Below are 21,594 nucleotides of genomic sequence, written 5' to 3' on the forward strand. Positions count from 1 at the left end.
GTCAAAATAGGAACAACTTTTCCAAATTATTGGCATACTCGTAGGTATTTGTTCTTGCTTTATGTGTGTTAGGATTAAATGATTGCTCTGGGACAATAAAGTAACACTTGAATTTATCATAGCAGAGCGCGCGCAATTTCACCCACACAGTCTCCAACCATCACACGCCCCCATGTGCAACCCCAGCTCCCCTACTTGTCCTTTCCTCTCTCCACCCCCCCTCCCTTTAAATGTTTCAGCCCGCAGGAGGAGCAGCAGAGCCGGGGCAGTGTCTGAAGAGACTCGGTGCAGATGACCGCCATGAGAGCCGCGACCCTCCTCCTCCTGCTGTTGCCGCAGCTGAGCCCCTCCGCCGGGCAGCGGACTCCCTCCGCCGGGCTGCAGAGCCCCTCCGCCGGGCAGCATTATTACATAGCGGCGTTAGAGATCGGTTGGGACTACGTTTACCTTGACGATGCTGACCCAACAGCCGACCAAAGGTGAGTAATCCCAATTTAAGCATCTCACTCTATTATGTCATTTACATGTAAACCCGTTTAGTTTTTTCAAATCTTACTTTGCTTACAATACAAAGTCGTGTTTTGATTATATTTTGTATAAACTCTCAAGTTACAATCTATAATAAATGTTGATTAAGATGGCTTTTTAGATTGTGTTTTAGAATTTTTGGTATCGTTTGGTATGATTGATAACCTGTATTTGTGTCATTACCTCATATCCAATTCAAAATGTATTTTATTCACTAAAATCTGACAATAGGTTTAAGTACACGTTTTTAAATATACTGATCATGAGGGCTGGTTTTAAGTGGTTGTGTTAATAAATTGGTATGGTTTGGTTTCATTGATAGCCTGAATTTGTTTCATGACTTCATAGCCAAACCTTATTTTTGTATATAAAAATCTGACAATAAGTTTTAGGCTAACTTATTTTCCTATTTAAAGTGGACCTATCATGCTATATTTTAATAATATAGTGTAGGACCATACCTATATAAGGCATATTTATACTTTTTTTTTTTTTAAATACCAAACAGATCATGCATTTTAGCCATGCCTCATTTCGCTTAATTTGCACTTTTTTAGCCCTGTTTTTGCAAGGGCTGATTCTTTGAGAACAGCACCACCTACAGGCCTGGCATATGTACTACAGCGTCTCCAGCGCTTTCGAACGGCAACGGCCGTGGCTGTCTCCTCCTGATTGGTGGAGTTGGCCCAATAGCCGTAGCGCCACCGTCCTGACGTCAGGACAGTGTTCAAATCTGGATCAGTTTTTATCAGATCCGTTGCAGCCCCTTTTTTAGAGATTTGGGTATGGAGGAAAATAGAGAGGGTTGTGTTTTCTGACACTTGGTGAGTTCCCTGGAACACCGGGGACACATATTCATGTATAAAAGACGTACAAAGGTGCATTTTGCATGATAGGTCCCCTTTAAGCTTCTGTTTTGCTTATAACTTATTTGAAACAGAAAACTCAAAATCCATTAGGATGGTAATTATTCAATGGACTGTTTTTTAAGTGGTTATTTGATTAGTTTGGTTTCCTTACTTTTTCAGGGGGAGATCTAAAGATATTCCTCAGAAATACGTCAAGGCCGTCTACAGGGAGTATACCGATTCCACATACACTGTCCCCAAGATAAGGCCAGCATGGACAGGTAGGTCTGCTTTGAAAAGGTCAAAATGTAGTTTTTCAGTCAAGACACACATTTTAAGATATGGATGTTGTGGAAAAATATAGTGTTTGCCTGCATTTTCAACACAAAAAAAAACACGTTATAGTTGTCAGTTCTGTTAGAGAGGATGCTTCTTTTGTCCTAAATTAGCAGGTCATGGATGACTAATGTATGCACCTTGTGTCTGGTTGCAGGTATTCTAGGCCCGGTGATCGTTGCCCGTGCTGGGGGCAGGGTGGTGGTCCACTTCAAAAACCTGGCGTCTCAGTCCTACAGCATCAGCCCTGTGGGGGTCACCTACTGGAAACACTCTGAAGGTAGAGAACTGAATGAAAAGAGCTGAGTTCATCCATTGAACAATATTTAACCCTAACCCTTGACTCAGCATTTTGACTCATAATTGCTTTTTAATGTGATATCCATGTTACAGCTTAGATGAGTCAATGGTAAAACACTTACTTGGACTTCAAAAGCTTTAAGGAGAAAACCAAATTACTCTTACTCATATGATGTTTGGTTTTTTTAAGTACATTTTGGGCCAACAAAGTTGCCTCCTCTTTCTTGAGAAGTGGCAGCGAGCCGTCGTTATCATTATCTTGTGTGTGCAGGTGTTGTGCAACATGTTGGAGCCCAACGGTCAGTCTTACAGCATCATGGCTAGATTTAAGCTGCCATTCAATAACCAAATCCAGCTGAAACACAACTATCCTTCATCTGAGAAGCTTTGGGAAGTTAATACCCTTTACAGAAGGCATTGGCAATTTGGCATATATCCCAATGCTCTTGTAGATCCAAAGCAGTCAGTTCCTGTAAACTCCTCATGTCTTCCTGCCACAGGGTAAATTCCTATAATGGAGTTCATTATAATCTGGAAAGCTGCACCTGTCATGCTTCCTGTGGGGTGTGTGTATGTCTGTCTGTGTGCACATGTCCGGTTTACGTCATTATCTCACATTATCATGAGTCAGTGCTTCCCCGTTTTTACAGCATTGTAAAATGTGGTCTTACTTTCACCTTGATTTTGTACAGTATGGTTTTAACAGTAAAATGTTCCCACCTTTATTTAATTTTCTAATAATTGTGTTTCCTGCAATGTAACTAAATAATTTCTGTATTTCAGTATTCTTTTAAATGTTATTTTCAATGTCCTTCATTTTCAAAAGGCAGTGACATCAGATTTCCAACTTTGTACGTTTACTGCTGAGGATTCATGCTGTTATGGCTCTTTCTTTCCAGGAGTCGGGTACGATGACTCCACAGCAGGCCAGGAGAAGGAGGATGATGCCGTCTCTCCTGGAGGATACTATGAGTACGTGTGGGACATCAGCCCAAATGACGGTCCCACCTCCAGTGACCCCGAGTGCCTCACCTACTCCTACTCATCCCAGGTGGACACGGTCCGAGATGTAAACTCAGGACTCATTGGTGCTCTGCTCATCTGCAAATCAAGTTAGTAGGGCAAAGGGCAAATACCCAGCATATCTTTTCACCTAAAAACACTCATGTCTTGTGTGTTAATATAATTTACTCATTAAACTCACATTTGGTTACAAACTATTTTATTGATTTAAACTATATCAATAATACCTTTTCATTACTTGTTTAGACTTTTAACTCAAAACTACACATTTCATCCTAAAGGAAAAGTGAAGTAATCACAGTAAACAAATATTGGGCAACCCATACATAAACTGTTGGAATATTTCATTCTGCACAACGTTTTTGGAAAAGGGATATTAGAAAATAAGTGAAGTTACTGTGATATTCTTGTGATGTTAAACTGTGCGTTAGAATCCCAAGCATATTCTCATATTTGTCCTCACATATTTTGAGTGTATGGTTGTGTGTCTTTTCCAGGTGCCTTCACAGATGATGGCCAGAGGAGAAATCCTGCGTTTGTCCTGCTGTTTGCCGTGTTTGATGAGACCAAGAGCTGGTATGGAGAGGTGGGAGAGAGGAAGAGCAGAGAGATGTTCAAGAGGAGTATGGGCAGAAAGGAATACCACACCATCAATGGATACGTCAACTCTACGTTACCCGGTAAAGAACCAGACCGGCTGTGGACATGGTGTTTGTTCCATGTTGTCGTGTTGCTAACACTGTGTATCGATCCTGCTGAAAAAACCAGCTTAGACCAACAAGGCTGGTCTGGCTGGTCAGGCTGGTAAACCAACCAGTCAATATTAGGCTGGATTAGTTTGCTGGTTAAGAGGGGTTTTGGACACTTTAGCTGGTCAGGATAGCTGGTTTGGTCACAGTGGTCTAGCTGGTCACCATTAGCTGGTCGGGATAGCTGGTAAAAGCTGGTGGTCACAGTGGTCTAGCTGGTCAGGATAGCTGGTTTGGTCACAGTGGTATAGCTGGTCACAATTAGCTGGTCAGGATAGCTGGTAAAAGCTGGTGGTCACAGTGTTCTAGCTGGTCACCATTAGCTGGTCAGACTGGTATGATCTTGAGTAGAACTTTAGCTGGGATTACTTGATGGTTAAGCTGGTCATATATGATGATGAAACACTCTCACCCAATTGCAGTAGCTCAATTAACATCTATCATTTCAGATCAGAGCACCTACCTTACCAGAAAGGTACCAGAATGTATAGAATGTATTGTCTGTAAATAAATTATCATACATCAGAAGCAGGAGAATAATTTATTACACACAATGAACATTAACACAAATTTGAAAACATTTTCAAAACACCCATTACTTCATATTTTTAAGCAATTTCCTTCAACTGTTTCTTTCCGCTTTTCACAAGGTCCTGTATTTTTTGTGAAATGTAGTAACCGGCCAACTTCTCCCTCTCGGTCTTCTCCAAGTTTTGTGAATTCAGCCATCCTCTGAAGCACTCTTGAAAAGAGAAATGGAAAACAGATTAACTTTTAGCTTTGTCTTATGATTACTTAAATATGTGCACTGTGAGATGAAAAAGAAAAATGTATTAAATTTAGTTTTGAACATTCACTGTGATTGGGTCTATTATCCACGCAATACACCGTATTTTCTTTTTTCTTAATTTACATTATTTAATTTCATATTCTGTTCTTGTAAATATGATATTCTATTATATTACATGTATATAAACTTTTTGCACTACTTTTTATTTTGTATTTTTGTATTTTATTATATATGTTGCATTGTTGGAGGAGCTCAGGTCAGAAGAATTTAATTGACATTTCTACACTGTCAGTGTTTCCCCTACCATTGTCTTGGAGGGGCGCATATTAAAAAAGTTAAAAACAATAACTTGCTTTTGCCATTGAAATGGATTAGAATCTCACAATTTTCCTGGATGTCAGGAAGGCCAGGAAGTCGTTCCCTTCAAGTCCGCAACCAGTCATAGGAGTTCAAATGCAAAGCCTGAACGATGACAAGAGCGGGAGACTTACATTTTACAATTATATTTTTAATTAATACCAGAGCAGTGTGTACATAGGCCCTGTACGACATGCAAAGAACAGATCAAATCCCCTGACAGACTCACACACTTTGGTGATGTCCTCATCTGATAATGTTTCATTTTTTAGCAGCAAAGTAACATTACTCAAAGTATATGTCGGACCCAACTCATGTACAGTATGTTTTGCATCTCCTCAACAATGGTCTGTATCATTGAGTAGAAAAAAACTGTCCCTACAAAGAGCAGCCGCTGGGCGGAGTCACAGAAACGCTCAACTGATCTTCACTCCTCGAGTGCCATTCAAAACATACCGCTTTGTTTCAACCACTGCCGTCTCGCCATTCCCCCGTGTCCCGCCCTCTCTGTCTGTCTGTGTCTGTTTCAGTTTCGCCAGCAAGACTGCTGGTAGACCAGCATAAATACCAGCTTCACCAGCATCCAGCTTAACTACCAGCTAAAACCAGCATAGAGCAACATGACATCCATGCTGGGCTATGCTGGTTTAGCTGACCAGGCTGGTCTTGAACCAGCAAGAACAGCCTGGCCAGCTTGTCCAGCCTGGTACACCAACTAAACCAGCCTAACACAGCTAAAACCAGCTAAAACCAGCTAAAACCAGCTAAAACCAGCTAAAACCAGCTAAAACCAGCAACCATCTTAAGCTGGTCTATGCTGGTTTTTTCAGCAGGGGAGGTTGCGCTGTACGGGGTCCGCACAGGTATTTTGACCTAATTTTCTCTGTATATATTTTCTGTGTAGGTTTGACAATCTGTCAGAGCCGTCATCATGTGTTCTGGCATGTAATTGGGATGGGCACAGCTCCAGAAATCCACTCCATTCAGTTTCAGGAACACACTCTGCAGGTAATATTAATTCAAGTGTTCACATAAAAGTCCAAGCAAATAGCTTTTCTGGATAAAGGGGACATTCATTAAACTCCAGATATTTAAATATAAAATAAAAAAAATTCCATGTTTTATTAAAATGTTATTGAGTTGCAGAAGACTTTCACAACAGCAGTAAAAAGGTGTTTACATACATGCTAGCAACATTAAACTATTTGTTTAATGGTATGTAGCTTGCTTGAAGGAATAGTATTATCATTTTTTTAAATAAGCTTTCCCCCTGAGAGCTAGATAAGAATATTTCTACCAAATGCACAATCTCTCTACGTTAAGTAAAGAATTGAAGCCAGGAGGTGATTAGCTTAGCTTAGCGTTAGGAGTGAAAGTAAGGCAAGGCAAGTTTATTAATATAGCACCTTTCAACACAAGGCAATTCAAAGTGCTTTACAAAAATGAAAGACATTAAGAACATTAAGAAACATATTATAAAATGGCATTTAAAAACACTCATTTAAAAGTAAGGGTAAACAGCTAGCCTAGCTCGGCAGGCACCTCTATAGCTCACAAATGAACTCTCAATTTGTTATTGTTTAGGTCTTGAACCATCGTAAAGTCAGCATGGAGGTGACCCCTATGACATTCATCACAGCAGAAATGAGACCCGCTACTGTAGGCCGCTTCCTTATGAGCTGTCAGATACATGCTCACCGCTACGGTAACGAAGGCCGGATACGTCTCTGAGAATTTGTATAATTAGTTTCAACATTTTCTTTTCAAATAAAAATTCTTGTTGTTTTTGTGCACTGTTTTCCTGCCCAGATGGTATGAACGCTCTCTTCACGGTGGAGAAATGCCCCGAGCCTGTCAAGCTGCCGGGGCCGGATATGCGTAACGTCAAACACCAGGACTACGGTGACGGCAGTGATGACTACAGTTATGAAGATGGGAATTGGTTCAACACCATAAGCATTCAGCCTAAGAAACCGAAACTGCAAGCAAGAGCCAGCAGGGGACAGCTTCCTAAAACCTGGGAGCATTTCATCGCCATTGAAGAGATCACCTGGGACTACACCCGTCATCTCAAACCCACAGATAGGTAGGAAAGATAGAAAGAGGGGAAGAAGAAGAATAGCAGAAAGTTAAACTTTAACTGATTGTTTATTTTCTCTTTGACATAATAGTGAGTTGCAGTCTGGATATTTGCCTTCACATCCCCATTACCTGGGTTACAAGTATAAAAAGGCGGTGTTTGTGGAGTACACAGATGGATCTTTCACTCAGAAAAAGAACCCTTCCAAATCTTTGCTTGGTCCTCTTCTGAAAGGAAAAGTCAAAGATCAAATCCAGGTGAGTGAAGACAGAAAATATGCAGATTGGATTTTAAAATAAATACAAATTTAAGAAACTAAAAGTTATCCATCATTGAAAAAAAAGAAGTAAACTTTGAATGGCTTTCTTCTAATCTCCTGCTTGTTTGAATTGCATCTCCAGATCACTCTCAAAAACATGGCCAGTCGCCCTTTCAACATCTATCCCAATGGGCTCACCAGCATCTCTCCACTGCCAGGATATGCAACTGGTAAGCTTAAGCAATGACATGATTCATGAACCAGAGGAAACTCATTATGTTTTGTATCATTATTAATAATACAAGATCGCAATAAAACTCAAAGCTAGATAAGAAACTGACAAATCTACAGAGCATGTTATTGTGTCACGGGTCTGCAGATATCGATGCTTACAGCGGCAGAACAACATGTAGGTAGTGTTTTTACAAGAGTAGGTCACACCAAAGCTTTGGTTAACGTTGATAAATTATTAAGCTGTTAGTAAGTTAGATGGACAAAGCATGACATTTCCCCCCATTCCAAAGTCTAAATCATGCTTCATTGAAACCGTATTACTGATTGTTGGGAATTTAATATTTTTTTATCCTCAATCAGCAAGTGTTTATTCCCTCTTCAAAACCTGTAATTTTGGCAAAAAAAGGGGAATGTCTAATGTTTTTAGAGCACCATGATTGTTACTTCTGTGTTGTCTCATTCTCGCTTCATTTTTTGTTGCTGCAAATACCCAAAGTTCTCAACAAGTTTAATCTGATCTGATCTATTAAACAGAGAAGGACTTGCGCTCCATGGGAGTTCCCCCCAACGGGACCTTTGGCTACGTTTGGAGGCTAACTATAGATGACGGACCCCTGGAGGGAGACCCCCAGTGTCTGAATCAGCTGTATCAGAGCAGCGTCTCCCCAGAGAGGGACCTGGCCTCGGGGCTGGTGGGCACACTGCTCATCTGCAAGCACGAGACCATGGACACCAGAGGACGACTGGTCAGAAGAACAGAATAATAATAATAATAATAATAAAATGGATACACTGTTAAATTATTATCTGCTAATATCCTTTCAAAATGTAAAAGATGCAAACTGCCATGTTGTCTCTAACCTGCACTAATGTAATACCATTTCTCTTTCTCTGAATCTACTGTTGCATGCAGTTGGGCTCAGATAAAGAGTGGAGCCTGATATTTGCTGTGTTTGATGAGAACAGAAGTTGGTACATCGATGAAAACATGCAGAACTCTAGCCAAAACTCACTTAACACTTCAGATCCTGAATTCTACGACTCTAATGTCATTTACAGTAAGTTCACCTCACATCCGTACATGTACTTCTTAAAGCCATTGTTAGTGGAATAATCAAGAAAGACTCATTTTAACCTGCAGCAACTGCTTTATTTGGCCATAAGAGGCATATTCAAGTGATAATTGAAGGCACTCTTTCCTGTTGTCATTTTGTACACTGTGATCATAAAAATATTGTTTATAGTTGTATGTATTTTATATTGTTTATATCAAATAAATCCCTTGCCGCTATGTCCACACAAAGAGGTATTCCTGTATTACATTACTTGTTTTTCATTGTATGATTTTTTTTTTTTTCATTATATATAATGTGCCATCAAATCATTAAGTTAATAAATGTGAATTTCCCTTTAAATTTCAGGTATTAACGGCATCATGTTTTCCGGCCGTCAGTTCGTGGTGTCTAAAACAGACGTTGCCTTCTGGCATGTGGCCAACGTGGGCAGCCAGAGTGACTTCCTCTCGGTTTACTTCACGGGAAACCTCTTCCAGTACAAAGGCCTCTACCAGTCCGTGCTCACCCTCTTCCCCATGACAGGCATGACTGTTTCCATGGAGACTGAGCTGATGGGTAAGATTGTAGTCTAATTTATTGGCAGGTGAAATCCAATTTTAAGTAGCTCATTAGTTAATGTTTTTTCCTTAAAGGCCACAGACTCTCTATGGAAGTAATTTTAGCCTGAAGTTTTTGCTAGTTGTACCTTGGAGGTTCAGCAATGTAAACAATAATGTAGGACTTTCAAATAATTAATTGAAATTGCAGATAGGATGCAATGACATTTGACACCAATAGTTCATACAATAGGATTGCCAAGTACATGTGCGCTATAGTAGCCGAGTGGATTTAGTGTGTTACATAAAACTGCAACGAGTTGGGTTTGAATCTGGTCTTGGTACCTTTGTCCCATGTTCAGCCCTTTATCTCTTTCCCTCGTTGTTGCACTTGTCTTGGTTCTATAAAGACAAACAGGTCCTTTCCTCCAAAAAAGTGAATTAAGTTCAATCTAACTGTCACTGATAAAAAATGATCATTAGAATATTAAATGCCTGCTTTGGTGGCCCAAGTGGCTTTCAAAAAAAGTATAATCAGAATAACTTAGACATTAGAACACACAAGACACAAAAGGTACTTCTATATCATACAAAACCTACAATTTGTGGACCAACATAGTAAACAGTTGATTTTAGGTGTTTTGAAGTGTCAAGTAGCACCACTGTGTTTTGCTCTTCAGTAATATTAATGTCTTCTTTCAGGTGAGTGGGAGATCAGTGCCTATGATGGCAGACTGAAGAACCGAGGGATGAGCATCAGTTACTCCGTTGTCCATAGTGACGATGGAGACCTAGTCAGTCGTGATGGGATTGAAGGCGATATCTCTGACTATATCGATGAGTTAGATCAACAGCCGAGGGGCAGAAGACCTGAAAATCGCACAATGTTGGTTCGAGTGTGTAGGAATCCTCTTGCTGGTAACAATACTCAATCAGTAAACACTTCAAGTGAAAATGTCACTACTGATAATGAATGTCAGCTGAAGAAAGTGATAGTATCATCTGCTGAAGGCCAAAATCCTGACATGGTGTCAGAGGGAGGAATCCCACAGGATGTTTTGGAGGAATTGGAAAGAGACGGGGACTGGACGGTTTCTCAGAATGAAACTGAAGCTGAAGGACGCGGCAGCAGGTTTAAAAGAAATGCAGAGGGAAACTGGACGGATGTAGATATCGGTTCTGGTTCCTCAGAAGATGGGGCAACTGGGATAGAGATCGGAGAGGAAGTGCAAAATACGACTGACGCTCTAGTCAAGGTAAAAGCAGAGGAAAAAAGTGAAACACCAAGCATGAGTAACGGGACGAAGGAAGATCTTGAAGAGAGTAACGATATCTTCCTGAAAAGCAATCCACAGCTGAACGAGAAGATCTCACCTTTAGAGCTAAGCCTTTCAGAAGAAATGCATCAAAACCTAATACCACAAAACCACGTTAAGGCTGAACGTGAGCGACTTACATCAGATCTGCTGGATCTGGATTACAACTACACTGCTGATCACAACATGATCAATCTGTCCCTCGAGTATGATGACTACAGCCAAGAGGTAGCCAACTTTCCCGTATATTCTACATTTATTAAGTATATATTATTCCATAAGTGTCACAAATGTAAAACGCTTTCTCCCTCTTCCACAATAAATGCTACATTTTTTATTTTAGGTGAATGGCACTTTAGATTCATCTGCCACAGATAACATGGACCTGCGCTCCGGACAGCCCAAACTTCGCCACTACTACATTGCAGCAGAGGAGATCAGCTGGGACTACGGCATCAGGAAGCCCCATCAGCTCATCAAACTCACGTAGGAATAATAGCTCATCCAGGTTTCTATGCTGGACCTTTGTGGAAATCATTTTTCCATTTTGGGGAGTTATTTCACTGTCTTACCCTTTTGCCAAGAAAAGATTAAACGGTTTTCAGAATCAGAATCGGTATAATTACCAAGTCGGTTTACACATACGAGGAATTTTGATCTGCTTGTTGAAGTTAAATAAAAAATCCTACTGTCAGCACTAGGGATGCTCCGATCGATCAGCCGCCTAAACTAGTTATAAATATATTTATTCTTCACTGTTGGGTCACTCATTACTGGATCAGTGAGCTGCATGAGATACTGACAGGCTGTCAGGAGAGAAAGAGAGGAAAAGAGAGTGCTTCCGCTCATTTCTCCCGTGTTATTTTCCAAAGTTAATGTAAACTTGAATAATGTACTTAATTTGAATGTAATAATTATGTTGGTTGTTGTTTGTGGAAGCGCCAGTGAATGAGCCCCATTAGCTGAGTTTTAAACATCACTTTAAATGGAAGATCCCCATAGGCCCCGATCGGTATCGGCCGATACTGATTCCGGCGATCGGCCCCAAAATTGGCGATCGGAGCATCCCAGCTTTCATTCAAATATATATTTTGAGTCCCTATTTATGGCAGAATGAGGTGACACAATGGTGAATGAGCCAATAGCCCACTGTGACAACACTCACGATGTTAAGAGAAAATAACTACTATGGGAAAACAAACATAGTAAGATCAATGGCTATAGATAATGAAACACAAATCCTCAAATTAACAGATATTTCAATCCTATCCAAGACAGAAAAATAAGCAATTTTCACATTTTCCGAGAACATTTTCTTTATGTTTAACTTGTTCCTCTCTTCTCTCCTTATTACACTATAATGCTAAATGTTTTGATGTATCAATTTGCAAATTTTAGAGTGAAAAAAACCTATAAATCTACATGTTTAGCCTCTTAAGGACGACGGTCCCCCCATTGGACCCCTCCCACCGTTTTTTTTTTCGAGACAATGTCTCAGGGCTTCTTAACATTTATGTAACTATTAATGTGTAGCACCAGATTAACGGGAAGAATCTCAGCTAACTGAAGATATGAACCATTTTTACCAAAACAAAACACAAGGGTAATACCAAGCCTCTGAATTAGCACTAAGCGAAAAAATGCTAACGCACTTTAGCACACAACTCAAGATAAAGATACCCTTATTACTTATCGTAGCTGCACATACAATATATCCGATTAAAGCTGAGACTCCACAGATTATATAGGTATAGTATCATCACTGAGCGATCCGAACTTGCAACAGGGGAAGCAAACACAGACATCACAACACGTACCTTTACGGAGCTTTTACGGGAGATCGTCTCACCGTAGCTGTCAATCTGATCAAAAGACGTGTTCAATGGCATTAAAACGAAAGGCTACAACTGTTGATCCATAGGTTAATAATGTATCTGTGCCTTTGAAAAAAGTATTTATAATCCATAATTCCATTTTTATGTAAAGATCGGAGCGAAAAAGTTAGCTGCTAATGGTAGCCACCAGAGTGTATGCAGCTTCCGGTTTTGGTCACGCGTCACTCTCACTCCTTATTTGTTAACGTGTTGGTGTGTATAGAACTTTCCCTCGATTCCATTGGCTCTAGCGGTTATAAAGAGATTTCATTCATCAAAATCGAGCAAGGGGGGCCAGAGATAGGTCAAATCCACCCAAATGACCCCAGAAGTGTTTTTTTTTTGCTAAATCTCTCTTAAAAAGGTCACATTTCACTTGTTTTGCATCAATCTTGATACAGGGTACTTATTATATGTTGTACTTTGGATTCCTAAAGCTTTTAGTCTACTAACGCATCATCCAAGGGTAGTTTTCACTATAAGTAAAAAATAATTTTTGGACTGACACTATAATTTACAGTTTTTTACTATGTAAAATCTGAATTTTCTTTAAAATAAAAAACATCTATATTGATTCTGACTTTTCTACATCCAACTTACAGGATTTTCATTACTTTGAGAATAAAGATTATTAATTTAACCCTTTTAGAAGGGAAGATATGGTCATTTGTTCTGGGAATGTCATTTTCGAGCCTGAGACCTGAAAAACAGGCTCAGTGCTTAACAGGTTAGAAGCAACAGCTATTCATATGAATGCTGACATGCTAATGTTGGTACGTTAGCATGCTAATGAAGGTGGTGAATGCTTTGGTTTTTTGATAGCAATGTCCAGGATTGTGACAACTAGGTTTAGGGCAATCGACATTATTGACTCAGCTCCTCTCTAGAGAGATGCGTCGAGGGATGAGGAAGTTCCTGCCAGAGTACAAGAAGGTGGTGTTCAGAGCCTACAGCGATATCGACTTCCTACGACCTGTAGGCAGAGGAGAGGCCCACGAACACCTGGGAATCATGGGACCTTTCATCAGAGCCGAGATTAATGACCTCCTCACTGTGAGTGATACTGTTGCCAATCAAATTAAAATATTAAACAACTTTTTTTTCCTATTCCACCTTTTTTCTTTTTCTTTCTCTTTCATGAAATTCCAACAATTATGAAACAATTATGCTGCAAAATCCTCACTTTTTATTTGTGCTTGGTGACTCAACTTTTGCCCTCTGTCTTATTGCAGGTGATCTTTAAGAACAAGGCATCCAGGCCTTACTCCTTTCACCTTCAGGGGGTCTATGACCGCAGCCAGGGGGCCGGCATGGGCCAAAGCCCGGCCCCCTCGGCTCCCCTCGGGGTCCCAGGAGAGCCTGTGGCCCCTGGGGAGGCACGGACCTATAACTGGAAGATAACCAGGAAGCAAGGACCCACCGACGATGAATTTGACTGCAAGACGGGGGCTTACTACTCCACTGTGGACAAGGTCTGATGACTCTTTAACTTGAACCTTATCTTCCACGGTTAACCAACATGTAATGTATATATGTATTCATTTGTATTTAATCTTATCAGAAATTGACTTCTTTTTAAATTGACTCAAAAACGTATTTTATAGTAATTTGATCAAGAGAAAACAAGTATTGCTTTACTTTGCTCCAGGAGAGGGACCTTCATTCGGGTCTGATTGGTCCGCTGGTGATCTGTAAGTCCGGTATTCTCCGGACTCGTCAGAACACGCAGCGGGACGTCCAGGAGTTCGCTCTCCTCTTCCACACCTTTGATGAAACTAAAAGCTGGTACCTGGAAGAGAGCCTGCGGCAGCACTGTGCCCCCCCCTGTCAGGCCAACACTGAGGACCCCTGGTACCACATCAGCAACAAGTTTGCAGGTGAGGAAAATAAGGTTTAGTGTTGGGTGTTATGTTATAATGAGCTTTCTGTAGCCTCACATTTTTTTTTCTTTCTCATAAGTAATGCCTATGTTTCTCCTTAGCAATAAATGGTTATGTGGCGGAGACACTTCCTGGTCTGTTGATCGCCCAGCACAAGCGTGTCAGGTGGCACCTGCTCAATGTGGGAAGTGACGGAGAATTCCACGCTGTGCAATTTCATGGTTTGCCTTTCACTGTTCACACAAAGGAGGAACACCGTATGGGGGTCTACAACCTCTTCCCTGGTAAACACACACACACACACACACACATTTTTTCACATGTATGTACTTGATATATATTTAGAAACTTTTAAAAACATTAAAAAGCTGCCATCACTTTCTTATCTCTATTTAAGTTATTAGCTTATTTGAACATTGAGAACAATATTCTTGACTCTGATTTTTCCATGTATTGCTGTTCATCACCAGGAGTGTTTGGCACGGTGGAGATGAGACCCCCCACAGTTGGCACGTGGCTGGTGGAGTGCACTATAGCAGATCACCAGCTGGCTGGCATGAGGGCCCAACTCCTGGTCTATGATCCACGTAGGTCTGAGCCGAAGATGTAGTGTAGTAAATCAATTGATTTAGATGTGCCCCTGACCTTTTGTTAAGGACAACCAATCAGTCTAACCTTCTCCAACACACCAGTTCAGTCCAGCTTGATAGGAAACACTTGATACTGTTATTGCTCACAGTCGTATGTTTTGCCCACACTCTTGTTACTGCACTTTGAATTGTTATATCACATTGTATGAATTACCTGAGTAGCTTTCTACACATTTCCTTACTGTAAATTGCTATTGTGTAATGAGGATTTCCTATATTGCTAAGTCGAAGATCTGAGGTAAACTTGTGGAGTCACATAAGTCATCATTTCCAGAACTGTCCAAATAGACAATGTTTAGTTTAGTACTGTAACACTGACTGAAACTTGTATCCAGGAAGCTGTTGTTTACTTTTCCACAACTACTCTCACTGTCCAGATGTATTTAGTCCACAGAAATGAATTTTGGGAATGCATTTTTTAAGCTGGAACCTTTCTCGCACTGACATGCAGTATGTGTTGTCCCTCTGGGGATGAAATCTGGAAGGATTGAAGATTCCCAGATAACAGCGTCAGATCACATAGGTAATACTGCCTTTTTATATTAAAGGTCAAATACACAAAGGAGACCCTGTTCATGTGTCAATATCTGCACCTGAGAAAACACCCACTTAATTAAATCAGAAACCCTGTAGATAACACACACTTGAGTTGGATAATAAAACATCTTTACATGTGTCCAGGTGACTGGGAGCCGAGGCTGGCGAGGCTGAAGCAGTCGGGTTATATCAATGCTTGGATAGGAAGAAACCGAATGTCATGGATACAGGTAACAGTTAAACGTTACATTTAGTACTCTGTGATGCTACATCCTAATTGAATATCCTCTGTGTAATGTCCATGTGTGAAACAGTAAGAGAACACAGTGAAATGTGTGTGTTATTAGGTTGACCTGCAGAGGCCCACTCTGGTTCACGGTGTGCAGACGCAGGGAGTCAGCTCCAAACTGAGAGACAAATACATCGTACTCTTCAACGTCTCCTACAGCCTCGACCAGGAGACTTGGACCACTTACAGAGGAAACAGAACCAAACAGAACAAAGTACGTTCTCTCCTGTTTAACCCTTTCTCATTTTTTAGCATTTTGAAATTAGGCTGAAGTGAATACAAAAAAACTCCTTCCCCCTGCTTGACTCAGGGAAGATCTTGAAACACTTTATCTTGCCTAGCCTTTGCAAACAAGATTTATTGTAGATTTATTTATTTTTCGTTGATCCATGAAAATCAAACCAGGTAGGCAAGCGTTAAAAGTTACGATTTTGAAAAAAGGACTCAACCCATGACATTTTATTGATACATATTGTGCAATTAAAAAAATATTGCTGTTCAGCAGGGGACCATTTGAGCAGCTGCATAACCATGATATCATGCTTTTCATTTTCTAATATATAAAGTCAAGGCAGTCAATTGTTTATGTTAATGGTTTAATTGTTGTTTTTAGGTATTTTATGGCAACATGGACAGCTCCACGGTGAAAAACAACCCCTTCATTCCCCCATTTGTGGCTCGCTATGTCAGGATTCAGCCTGTAAACTATGAGCAAAAGCCTGCTCTCCGCCTGGAGCTGCTGGGCTGTGATCTCAACAGTGAGTTGCTCTCACAGCAGTAGCAATTAATGGAGTTCATTTTACTTTATTTAAGTGTTGAGAATGACTCATCTGTGTGTGTTTGTGATCAGGCTGCTCCCTCCCTCTCGGGCTCCAGTGGGGACTGATTCCTGACTCCAACTTTAGTGCTTCATCATTTTATTCCTCTCTGCTGCGCAGCTGGAGACCCAGCCTCGCCCGGCTCCACCGGGAAGGCAGCGCCAACGCCTGGAGGCCAAAGGTGAACAAAAACACACATACTGACCCAATGCCATGTCATTTACACCCCGAGTGATAGAGTAAGCTAAAGGACTTTTGACATTTAAGAAAAAACTCTGAATAGCTTTCTTTTTTTTAACACTTTCTTTTTTAAAGTTTTCATTATAAAGAAAAATCATACAGAATATCATTGAGCAGTGAAATACATACTGTAGATGCAACAGTGCACATTTAAACCAGACTGACAAAAAGCAGATCAATATAACCCCCCACCCCCACCCCAGCATGAAAGAAAACAACAAAAAAATATAAATAAAATAAAATAAAAAAACTGAGTAAATGAGATAAGTATACACGTTCTCATAATAGACACACAAAAATGTAAAATAAAACGAGAAACAAAAAGACAAAATATATACAACACCTACAATATTGCTTTAGAAATTGTAATTCAGCAACACTGAAATCTATACTCAATCATCTTCAAAGAGTTCAATCCAGCTTCAGAGTGGACCGGATTTTCTCTAGATGCAAAAACTGCAACAGATCTCTTATCCAGTGAGTATGGGTGGGTGGTGATTCATCCTTCCATTTAATAAGAATTAGTCGTCGAGCTATCAAAGATGCAAACGCAATAGCATTTCATTTATATTTTGGAAGTTGAGCTTCTTTAACAACTCCAAACAATGCTGTCAGCGGAGACTGATTGAGAGGAATCTAAAAACATCTTACCAGTACTTGCAAATGAATAGCTTTCTTGCCAAGAGAAAGATTGATCTCATATCTGTCTGATACATATGAATGTACAACCAGGAAACAGTTAGCTTATCATGAAGACTGACAGCAGGGGGAAACAACATGTATAACTTACTAGTTGAAAGTCTTCCTGTCTGCAATGTCTTGACCAGGTCTCTTGAGAATGCGACCCTGTGTCTCAAGGAGATTACCTTTATGAATAATTATTTAAAATAACAATGATAGATAGGATCAATAGTGGGCTCTTTCAGAACTGTAAACACATCCAGCACTGATGTCAAAGTGTACCAACACAGCCTGGAGCTCGCAACAGTTTCCTTATTGGTGATTCAGTTATTTAAAATGGGGGGTAAATTAGGTCAATGTTTGTGGTTTTGCTGTGGTGCCACACCATGTCATTGGAAAAATAGGGCACTGCCAGAAACACTTTCCAAGTTGTTAAGTTTCCTAACAGTAATATGGGAGAGGAAGTGGTGTGGTGTTCCCTTCGGCCATCCCGACATCTGGTTTCTGTTTCTCGTTCCTTTATCAGGCACTTAATTCAACCGCCGGTAGCTGTTTCTTTCTGTTAAGAACAATCCTAATTATTTTATTGGTTTTGAATTCACTGTCACATTACTTCATAATCACATTTCCTTTATGCAGTTCTGATTCTCTTGCCATGCAAAAGGAGTTTGACAACAATAATATTTTATACATGCATGAGTCTTCTCAGTGACTTCCCCCTTTAGATAATATTTACCATGGAGCATTAAAGTTCCTTACAAATCTTAAGGTCCCCATTGCTCCCTCTATGCCAGGGTTGGTTGGCCTGTATTGTCCATCTGGCAACTCCGTATTTAAAAGGTCGTTTTTTAACTTGCTTCAGTCTAATCTATGTACATGTTTACATCTGAAAATGCTGGAAGACACCATCTACGCTCTGTGACATAGATGCAAGACATACTTGCTATCTGTTTTTATTGGATTTGGATGAAGGTACATTAGCTTGTGGATGCTTTGACCAAGATATTTGCTATTTGTGATCTTGATTTATTTGGTATACTCATGGTAAACATACTTTTAGTATGCTGTTAACAAAGTACGTAAGTAGATGTATATCTGAAACTGTGTTATTGTGTTGCTGTTTTCTTTGTCCGGACAATCTTTTAATCTGAATCAAGCTTTTTTTCATTACTTTCCTTGCTGATATCTACATACATCTCCTCTGCCCTTTTCCCTCCAGAACAACAACCCCCACGAGTGGCTGCAGGTTGACTTGGGGAGAGTAAAACGAATCACAGGGGTCATAACGCAAGGAGCGCGATCAATTATGACCAAAATGATGGTGACAGAGTTCTCAGTCACCGTCAGTCATGATGAACGTTCCTGGAGCAGTGTGCTGGAGGAGAGCTCCCAGAGAGAAAAGGTACACAGACAGTTTACTGATAAAATCCATGATCCATTTTTGACTACTCATAGTTCCCCTCACTGTCTCATGGAGCTGACAACCCACCATAGGAATTCTATTAAAGTGTGTGATGTGAAACATGGTCTTCAGTTTGAGTTTAGCGCAGTTTTATCTACCTCCTGTTTCTTTATTTATTTTCTTTTTCTCAGATATTCACCGGGAACAGCGATTTCGAAGAGGAAGCTCTAAATGTTTTTGATCCTCCTCTGTTTGGCCGCTACCTCCGCCTCCACCCGCGTGGCTGGATCAACGATATCGCCCTGCGTCTGGAGGTCCTGGGTTGCGACACGCAGCAGGGGCGCTGACACCGCTCGGTAAACTCCTGGAGGCCACGCAGCATTTTTTAGTAGCAAAATATATCCTTGTTTCATTTGGAAACATTTCATAATTAAGTTATACAGGACATGTAGCTGTTTGTTTGGGCTATTTCCTATTAGGCCATATGTTTGTTTACATTTCCACCTTTTTACAAGATCCATTTATATATGATTATTATATTTACTTAGCAAACAGTCATGTTTGATGTCATTTTGACAAGGATCTAGTCTATATATAGGAATTAAATAGTATCTTTTTTATAACAGAGCAACAGTATTTGCTATGCTACAGAGCAAACCATTTTAGATAAAACGTGTGTAAATATTTCAGATGGATGTATAAAGTTTGATGGTTGATGTATATTGTTGGAGAAGATTGTATTCTGCTTTATTAGAGTTTATATAAAACATTAATTTTAAATGGTTTCACTGTCATTTATTTAAAACAGAAACAGGACACACTTCACTTCCAGCTTCCAGTTTGCTTTTAAGTTTTTGTATTTGGACATTTGAGAAACACCTCTCATTGCAATGCTTCCTGTCAAATTATTCATTTCATATCAGGAGAGGATGTAGCGCTTTCTCTTTTTACTTCAGTTTTCTCCCCTTTTTCCAGAACATTCTCTCTGTTCTTCCTTTGTCCCATCTGTCTTTAATCTGTCCAAAATGTTCCTGGACTGTAATTGTAACTTATCTGCCTCCACCCGGCCCTCCCTGCAGAAACAATCAACAACTCTGCTCCAAGATTGTTCTGTTATGAGTTCAAATAAGTAGCCGTGTTAAACAGAGGAAAAACAAGTACTTTAGCAGCCAAGGATAAAGTGATGAGGGGAAACAGTAAGAAGAAAAAAAAGTGTGTGTGCCTGCTTGTTTCTTTAAAGCTGTATTGTGTTGGGCCTCAGTGTGTGAAACATGAAAACATGAGCTGCCTTTATCTCCTCATTATCGGTGTAGGAAGTCTCCGGCGGGGGGGGGGTGTTTCGTTTGGAGGACAGGACATGCGTTGGCAGAGACGTTTCAGCAGCACACTCATGCCTGGCTATCACTCTCTATCTCTCTGAAAACAATAACACACCAGCCGTAATCTCACAAACACACAGACCACCTGTATGCAGCTCCGACTGAATACTGGGTAATACACATGATCCCAACTAAATGAAACTGGGCAGCAGAAGGGATCGAGCGATTACCTATCAGCTGCTGGGTTTGTATCTGCAGCAAATACAGAGAAATCACATTAAAAGTATGAAACACAGGTGGTCAAACTGCCGCTTCTACAGGATTTAATCAATAACCGAAAATGTTGTATTTACTTCATTTTTTTCAGATTTAAATGGGGCGAAGCCTGCGAGCTAGTTCAGGCAGTCAACTCGAGCACTTATGCTGCATTCATACATAACGCCCCTTGCCACTCTACAACCAACCAAACAGAGTCTCCTTAATATGCCGAGAACCGCAGTGACGCGTCTTAAAACCCGGAAGTAAACTTCTTCCGGTTCCTTCGACAAAAATGCAATGCAATTTCTCCATAGGATTTTGGAAAATAGCTCGAAATAAGGTCTGTGGTTGACACATTTAAGAGACGGATCACGTTTTGTTTAGTCGGATAATCTCCACATGTCTACCCATCTCTACCTATCTCGAAGGAACACATGCGCAGCTTACTTCCGGGTTTTATGACGCGTCACTGCGGTTCTCTAAACCTGCCAGATATCTCTCTGCATTGCTTGCTGCTGCTATTGCTGCAGCTACCTCTACGTCGCTGCTGCTTGCTGCCCCACCACCACCCCAGCTTCCACCCCAGCTTCCACCTGTAGGCTCGGGGGTTAGTTATTTAATCATCACTCATCGTGCTATGTATATCTGTGGAGTGATGATGCCCGAGCCTAGACGCCAAACTCAACTATATGCTGCTTCTAATAACCATGTTAAAGAAACACGTGAGTTGTCTGACTGAAGTGCAGTTCTTGCTACATTCAAAGCAGCCTTTGATGTCAGTTTGTTCTTGAAAAATACAGTAACAGACTATTGTACTTTTTGAAGCAGTTCATCCATCACAGAGAACCTGTTTTCATTATTGATCAATATGTTTTTAATCAGTCATTTGGTATCCTATATAAAGTATTCACACAAATGTGTTAAACCGCTGACATTTAAGACATTAGAGTTGACTTAAAGACCAACTTGTTTTATGATACTGTCTAATGTAAGTCTCAAATCTATTCATAATTTCATTTTGAGTCTGAACTGAAAGTATCAAAAATCAGTGGCTGACCAAAAGTATGAGAACTAAATCTAGATTACTTTTAGTGTAAGAGGATTAGTATGTACTGTACTTCTGGTTAATTGGCTTGGACAAAAAAGTACAAAAAAACAGTTTAAAGACTGGGACTTAAATTAAAGTTTTTTCTTTAAGTTTGCAACAAAGCAGA

The 21,594-nt window shown here is 40.3% G+C and overlaps 1 protein-coding gene across 2 annotated transcripts; it reads left to right on the forward strand.

Annotated features, from left to right (window-relative positions):
- The first annotated feature begins 231 nt into the window (after window positions 1–231).
- On the forward strand, window positions 232–19,583 carry f8 (coagulation factor VIII, procoagulant component). Of its 2 annotated transcripts, XM_034136987.1 has the most exons (27): window positions 233–479; window positions 1,557–1,657; window positions 1,870–1,992; window positions 2,912–3,124; window positions 3,533–3,715; window positions 5,836–5,939; window positions 6,516–6,636; window positions 6,741–7,017; window positions 7,103–7,268; window positions 7,413–7,500; window positions 8,039–8,250; window positions 8,418–8,562; window positions 8,926–9,135; window positions 9,819–10,660; window positions 10,776–10,918; window positions 13,194–13,359; window positions 13,539–13,778; window positions 13,955–14,183; window positions 14,288–14,470; window positions 14,657–14,773; window positions 15,288–15,359; window positions 15,518–15,603; window positions 15,721–15,876; window positions 16,276–16,420; window positions 16,513–16,661; window positions 18,621–18,803; window positions 18,995–19,583. In XM_034136987.1, exons 1-27 carry the CDS (start codon window positions 292–294, stop codon window positions 19,148–19,150), a joined length of 4,998 nt encoding a protein of 1,665 aa, XP_033992878.1. In that variant the 5' UTR covers window positions 233–291; the 3' UTR covers window positions 19,151–19,583. The 2 variants fall into 2 exon arrangements, 1 of the variants encoding a protein (XP_033992878.1); XR_004556512.1 differs by lacking the exons at window positions 16,513–16,661; window positions 18,621–18,803; window positions 18,995–19,583 and having other exon boundaries at window positions 232–479; window positions 15,260–15,359; window positions 16,276–16,295.
- Window positions 19,584–21,594: the final 2,011 nt, after the last annotated feature.

The sequence above is a fragment of the Trematomus bernacchii genome, unplaced genomic scaffold (genome assembly GCF_902827165.1).
Source record: "Trematomus bernacchii unplaced genomic scaffold, fTreBer1.1, whole genome shotgun sequence".
In the NCBI taxonomy this organism is placed as follows: Eukaryota; Metazoa; Chordata; class Actinopteri; order Perciformes; family Nototheniidae; genus Trematomus; species Trematomus bernacchii.

Coding starts and splice junctions, on each gene's coding strand:
- f8 (XM_034136987.1), top strand. CDS start 292: ATGACCGCCATGAGAGCCGCGACCCTCCTCCTCCTGCTGTTGCCGCAG. Junction 8,563..8,925: donor CGACTCTAATGTCATTTACA/GTAAGTTCACCT, acceptor TTTAAATTTCAG/GTATTAACGGCATCATGTTT. Junction 14,471..14,656: donor GGTCTACAACCTCTTCCCTG/GTAAACACACAC, acceptor GTTCATCACCAG/GAGTGTTTGGCACGGTGGAG.